This window comes from Otolemur garnettii, unplaced genomic scaffold, assembly GCF_000181295.1.
Source record: "Otolemur garnettii isolate 467f Iridium unplaced genomic scaffold, OtoGar3 scaffold00031, whole genome shotgun sequence".
NCBI lineage: Eukaryota > Metazoa > Chordata > Mammalia > Primates > Galagidae > Otolemur > Otolemur garnettii.
The window spans coordinates 9,538,929-9,546,280 of NW_003852426.1; the positions used below are offsets into that span (position 1 = coordinate 9,538,929).

General features: G+C 39.5%; 1 protein-coding gene across 1 annotated transcript in view; it reads left to right on the forward strand.

Annotated features, from left to right (window-relative positions):
• The window catches only part of DNAH8 (dynein axonemal heavy chain 8), a 294,583-nt gene that overhangs the window by 56,218 nt on the left and 231,013 nt on the right, over nucleotides 1-7,352 (forward strand). The window contains exons 16-17 of the mRNA XM_003789318.3: nucleotides 488-623; nucleotides 5,392-5,579. Coding sequence (XP_003789366.3) covers nucleotides 488-623; nucleotides 5,392-5,579 — 324 coding nt within the window. The remainder of the gene's footprint in view (nucleotides 1-487; nucleotides 624-5,391; nucleotides 5,580-7,352) is intronic.

A 7,352-nucleotide genomic window follows, 5' to 3' on the forward strand; every position in this document is an offset into this window, starting at 1 on the left:
TTTTTTTTTTTTTTCTGCTGTAATTGTCATTGTTGTTTAGCTGGCCTGGGCCTGGTTCAAACCCACCAACCCCGGTGTATGTGGCTAGTGCCCTAACCACTGAACTACAGGCGCTGAGCCTAGAATTTAAGAATTTACACTGATATTCACTGTTCAAAGAAAATCCATTTATTGTATCTTGCCTAGAGAAGTGGAGATGGGCAGAAAATCAGAGGTAGAAACTCTGAATGCCTGGGGCAGGCTGTGGGGCTCCAGGCCTCTCTTTTTAAGTCCTGTCTTTTCTTTTCCAGTGTTCCTTCTATACCGATAATATCTCCCTGTTTGTCTCTTTTCCTTGTATGTTCCTATCTCTGTTTTATTCTGAGGCAGAATCTAAATTGGTAGTATCATTATTTGACATCATTTTACATATGAATAGTTTTATGATTTGGACATGTGAATACCAGAAAATGTTTAAAATAAATCTTTCTTTTTTCCTTTAAAACAGAAAAACTCAGACATTTTGTCAAGTGTGGAAGGTAAAGCTGTGATCCGTCAGTATAACAAGATTGCCTATGTGCTGGTGGAATTCGAGGTGATCTATCACACAGCCTGGGTCAAGGAGATTACCCAGTTACATTATGGTGCGTGTCAGACTGCACAGTGAGACTCGGAGTAGGGTTAGGTGGTTTGGAATGAATTTGTGTTTCTGGGGGATTTTTTCAATCTTTTCACAGAATCTTAGGATAGTTAAGATTTAGGGATGATATAATGGTTTATTTATTTACAGTTGTTAATAATTTTCTGATTTTATAAGCAAGGATTGTCATGACCTTAAAGTTGATATACTTAAGTTAGGACCTTCTACTGAAAAACAGTATTTGAAAGTAAAAATATTTTTATAGGTGTTTCTCTGTAGATTTATAGAGGTTTTCATATTCCATTTTATCATGTTGTAGATTCAACCTCAGTCCCAGTCTGGGGAAAAAGAATTGCAGCCCATTCTCTGCCCCCCCACCCCCTCCCCCTGTCCCTTTCTCCCTCCTTCCTTTCTTTTTCTATTGCTGAATTTAATATCAGTTTTAATTTCAGCTCCAGCCAATTAAGAGTGTTAGATGTCAGGGGTCATTGCACACGAAGCCCAAGCTAGTTTGAAAGCCAACTGGGAAAAACTCTGTTGAAAATAAATAACTCAGCCAGTTTAAAACATAATGTTTGAGAATGCCTGAGAAGGCTTACGTTAATTCAGGCTGAGTAAACTGAGAAAATGTACCTCTCTCTGGCCTCTTCAGAAGGCTTTTAGTAACTTTAAACAAAGGTACATATGCAAAATATAAAAATGCCAAAGTTGGGGTTGAAAGAATCCCAAGTTTCCTGTGAAGATTGGATAGAGAAAGAGGCTGGGTAAATAAATTGTAGGGGGTTGTTAACAGACCAAACAGCCCATGGTGTATTTAGAAAGGGGGAGGGAGAAACTAGTTCTATCCCCAAGGGGAAGTAAACCAGGTTTGCTAATTTACCTACATATCAAATGTTCAAAGAGTTTAACCTTCCCAGTTGTGGACTGTCTAGTGCATAGGCCTAGCCAGGCCTTTCTGCGCTGGGCTCTTTTCATCTTCTATGGACTTTCTCCTGAATACCACCTCTGAGAGGTGTGCCCTAGGACAAGTCAACCTATCTACCTCCCACAGTTAGGGCTGTGTCTGAGTCTCTCTGGGGAGGGGATCTATTTTGCCAAGGCTTTGGGCAGAGTTAAGTGTGAGGCAGGGGGTGGTTCTTAGCCATTATCCAGCCATGTTGGTCATCTGGGAGGTTGTTGTTTTTGGGTGGACAAAATTATTGGTCAGTTCAGGTTCCTGCTTTGTTTCATTTTAACCTTAAGTTCTTAGCTATCACTTCAACCGTCAACTCTTATCCCTGACCTTGGTAGAACCTTTACCGCATCCCCTGGTAGAAAGATTTCTCCCTCCCAAACCAGGTCTCCACTTCAGCAGAGCATAGATTTATAGGTCCAGGAAGCACAAATTCTGTGAGTGGGAAGCACAAGTTCTGTGCATGAGTTATTGGGAATGACAGTGAGAGGGGTCACTCCCGCTCCAGTGTCTTGGCATTAGATTAGTGCTGTTGATGACACAGCACTTACATATAGGCCATGGATTCACAGCATCCCTGCATTCTAGAGGACAGCCCTCAACCTCTACAGGGTGCTATCCCCAAGTGATGCTGTAGTTAACCCTTTAAAAAGCCCCTTTTATCAGGTCAGCTATTTCTGGATGATATGGTATCTGGTAGGATCCTATAGATTCTTTTTTTTTTTTTTTTTTTGAGACAGAGTGTCTTTCCATTGAGTGTCATAGCTCATAGGGGAGTGAGATTCTGTCTCATAGCAGCTTCAAACTCTTGGGCTCAAGCGATCCTCTTGCCTCAGCCTCCACTGTACCTGGGACTACAGGTGCCTGCCGTGATATCCAGCTAGTTTTTCTATTTTTAGTAGAGATGGGGGTCTCACTTTTGCTCAGGCTGGTCTTGAACTCTTGAGCTCAGGCAATCCACTCGCCTCGGCCTCCCAGAGTGTTAGGATTATAGGTGTGAGCCATCAGGCCTGGCCAGAACCTTATGGATTCTAATGAAAGTCTGCTAATAGAGCAACGCTTTCTGAGGAACATCAAGGGAAGCTTAAAACTCACATTGCAGAAAAAAGAAAAGAGAATTTTTAACAACTGAAATATAGAGCACATACTGTTTTGCTTCTACCTACAATGCCAGGAACTTTTCTGTTTTTTTCTCCTGCTGGGTTTTCTACCCCCAGTCCTTCCCTCTTATTTGCTTGTTCAAAAACAAGCTCAATGAACACCTGTTGCTTAAAGCTCTTTCTTATTCCTCCTGGCAGAAAATAATGTGTTCCTTTTCCAGAGTTCTCCACACATTTATGCGCAGTTTTTCTCATGATGCTTGTTGCTTTATATATCTGTCTTATCTCTTATCTCCCTGCACATTCCAAGGATCCTCTGCATGTCTGTTTTATCTTGTATCCTTTTAATAATGACCATTGCTAACATTTTTATACAATGCTAACTGTGCTCCAGGCGCTGTTTAAGCACTCCACATGAACAAATTTCTTTAATCCTAATGGCAGCCCTTGGAGGAACAATTACTAACTTTGTTTTATAGATGAGGAAACGGGAGGCACTGGTGACGTGACTTGCCCAAGATCACAGTTAGTAAATGGCAGAGCCGGAAATCAAATTCAGGCAGTCAGGCTCCAGAATCCAGTCTCTTAACCCTTATACTGTACTACTTCTAAAAGTGCCAAGCATGGTGCCAAGCAAGCTAGGGGACTCTTAAAATATTGAAAAAATATGCCAGGCACGGTGGCTCACACCTGTAATCCTAGCACTCTGGGAGACCAATGCTGGTGGATTGTTTCAGTTTAGGAGTTCAAGACCAGCCTGACACAAGTGTAAGACCCCATCACTACTAAAAAATAGAAAAAACTAGCAGGATATCATGGCAGGTTCCTGTAGTCCCAGCTACTTGGGAGGCTGAAGCAAGATGATCACTTGAGCCCAAGAGTTTGAGGTTGCTATGAGCTGTGATGCCATGGCATTCTAACCAGGGCAATGGAGTGAGATTCTGTCTCAAAAAAAAAAAAATTAAAAAGAATCCAATAAGTAGAGATCAGGCAGTCTTGATATATATTAATACCAATTGTATCAATATTTCTGGGGAGAAAATCTTGAGAATATCGGTTGACACCTCTTGTGTGTGGGGTACATGTGCACACTGCCGTGGATTGTACCCAGGAGAAGTGGTCACGTGTAAAACAATATAAAGTTAAATTTTTTCGTGTGAGCGTGGGCTATCGGAAAAGAATTTCTCTAGAAGACTTCCTGTTACTCTATTTTTTTTTTTTTTTGAGACAGAGCCTCAAGCTATCCCCCTGGGTAGAATGCCGTGGCTTCACAGCAACCTCCAACTCCTGGGCTCAAGCGAGTTTCCTGCCTCAGCCTCCCAGGTAGCTGGGACCACAGGTGCCCAACACAACGCCTGGCTATTTTTTGGTTGCAGCTGTCGTTGTTGTTTGGCGGGTCTGGGTTGGATTTGAACCCTCCACCTTAGGTGTATGTGGCTGGCGCCTTAGCCACTTGAGCCACAGGTGCTGAGCCCTGTTACTCTATTGATGTGATAGGGCTTAGACTACTCTTTGATGTATAGGGCTTAGACTAATAATTGGGGACCTAGTGTCAGCCTCCTTTAGCTGGCTACTCTCTAAAGTTTCTCGGATGGTGATTCACTTGCAGTGGCATGGTCACTCTGGCCTGGTGCAGACTCGCTGGCCGTCATTATTGGTCTGTCTAGGTCATCTTGATGACCTTAATGTCCTTTCATACTAGCTTGGTACAGTTTTAGGGAAGACAGACTTTATTCAATAAATCTTCAAAAGAGGATAAATTATTTCTAATCCAATTTTAAAAGATTCCAAATGAAGTGAATAAATTTTTTAGTTTAAATTTAAATGTAACTTGTACCATCAAGAACCATATCAAGACTAGTTTTATCTGATGAGTAAAAGAGACCTAACTTCAAAGAGATATACAGACAATTTTATTTTACTAGACATTTGATGTGGCTGCATTGTGTGAAACAGTATGAAGCTTGGAAAAGTCTGTGATCATTTTGAAATTCTCATGGTAGTAGTGTTTGTTAGTATAAGATGTAACTCGAGCTAATACATACTAGTCTACAAGTGTTTCATTATTATGCATCACAAATAATTGTTAGGGTTAATAACTAATAATCTAAGGTTACCCAGTTGGATTATGTATTTCAATTCATAATAAAAAACCTATCTGAAAAATGTCTATTTATAGGATTGATTTTTATGTGAGGTATGGTGTAAAAAAAAATTCCAGGAGTTCACATCTCAATGGTGTTTAATAAATATTTCTTACTGATACTGAGCCTAGTTGAAAATTCAGCATGAGACTGATTCAGATGAACCTCCTTGAAAAGCTAGTTTGAGGTCCAGAAGGAAAAAGGGTTTGAAATGAGGTGTGTCATCTTTTGAAGTTCTGACCTTCTTCAGTTCTTCCCCAGGGGTCAAGTCCCAATCCATAAAAATAAACTAACGTCGTACTACAGATCTCTTTGACCTACTCAAAAAAGTATTGGAATTTACAGCACAAAGGCTGTCAGTCCTTGGTCAATTTTTATTTCTGGATCTGATGTTATGGTTCTGCAGGCACTCTGCATACATTAATCTAATTTTGGAGTACTGACTATGTGCCAGGTACTGTGCCTTAGCACCTGGGACATCCCAAACTATTGTTTTGTCCTTAAGAAGTTAGTAGAGATGGAAGCAGAGAGGAAATCTGGAATAAGTAGTGCCAACAATTGTTTGTTTGTTTGTAGCTTTACAAGCCACGCTTTTTGTGAGACATCCAGAAACAGGGAAGTTGCTGGTTAATTTTGATCCCAAAATTTTGGAAGTTGTTCGAGAAACTAAGTGCATGTTAAAAATGAAGTTGGATGTACCAGAAGATGCAAAGAGATTGCTAAAATTGGAAAGTAAATTGAAAGCAGACAAACTGTATTTGCAGGTAACATAGATTATGTTTTCTAATTGCTTTTGAAGGATTCCTTTTTTTTTTTTTTTTGTAAAGGAAAAATATATCCCTGCAGATATGCTGACTTGGCCTTGAGGGGAAATTTGTTACTTACGTTGATTCTTGGGCAGACATAAAATATTGACTTGCACACCAGAGAGAAGATGGGAGATGGGAAGCAGAAAGTGAGATTATTAGAAATCAGATCTAGAGTTCAGGATAATGACAGTGATGAAATAGCAAGTTAAAAAATTTTTTTTAATATTACAATTTCATAGATTAAGTGCATTAAATTTTATAATATATTTAATTCTAGGCTAATAGTAAAATATAAATTAATAAAGTGGGTTGACTATATTGCACAGTAGAAGGGATTCTCAATATTATGAGGCAAGATGAAACATCATTTAAATTCGAGTTCAATAGTGGGGCAAACTAAAATTTTAAAAAATGAAAATGACGGGCAAAAACTGACATTACAAAGTAGCACAGAAAAGATTAAAGCCAATTATATTCACATCCTAACACATAGTTTCTAAAATGGGAAACAAGGCTGGGCCTGTAATCCTAGCATTCTGAGGAGACAGGATCCCTGGAGCTCAGAGGTTTGAGACCAGCCTGAGCAAGAGTGAAACTCCGTCTCTACTAAAAATAGAAAAAATTAGCTGGGTATCATGGCAGCTGCATGTAGTCCCACTGCATGTAGCCTCACTCAGGAGGCTGAGACAGGAGGATTGCTTGAGCCCAGGAATTTGAGATTGCTGTGAGCCAGGGCACTCTACCCAGGGCGACAGAGTGAGACCCTGTCTCTTAAAAAGAAAAAAAGAAAATATGAAACAAGAGAAACATGAGAATGTTTTTAGAAAGCCAACTAAAACAGCAAGATGTATTAACTTCTAGGAAGGCTGTGGACATATATTTGGGAATGCAGGAAAATACATAAGTATAAGGACATTCTTTCCAGTACTACCAATAGTAGTAAAAGACTGAGCTCTAACCCCAGCAATAGAGAACTGAATCTATATGGTTAATAAGATAAATACACAGAAATTAATGGGATAGATGACTTGTTCAATAAGAAATGAACTCTATTTTCAGTGGTGCAAAATCTATTAACTATGTTTACAATAAATAATATGATAAGCAAATTACTGATTCTTCCTGTTTCTTACTGGGAAGAATAATATGAATCTGTTTTATTTAATATGTCATTATATTTAAATCTTTCAGTTTAATTGAAGTCCATATCTGGAAATATGAACAAAAGGATAATGAAGTCCTTTTGGAAACTAACAAGAATATTTATTTATTTATTTATTTTTAGAGACAGAGTCTCACTTTGTCAGCCTTGGTAGAGTACCGTGACATCACAGCTCACAGCAACCTCCAACTCCTGGGCTTAGGTGATTCTCTTGCCTCAGCCTCCTGAGTAGCTGTGACTACAGGCACCTACCACAATGCCTGGCTATTTTTTGTTGCAGTTTGGCCAGGGCTGGGTTCGAACTTGCCACCCTTGGCATATGGGGCTGGCATTCTACCAACTGAGCCACAGGCACCTTCCCTAACAAGAATATTTCAAAAATTTATCCCACTAGCAAGTATAATAAACTTAAAATGTTAATTATGTATGTGTGTATATATATATATATATTTTTTTTGAGATGGAGTCTCACTTTGTTGCCTTCAGTAGAGTGCTGTGGCTTCACAGCTCACAGCAACCTACAACTCTTGGGCTTAAGTGATTCTCTTGCCTCAGCCTCCTGAGTA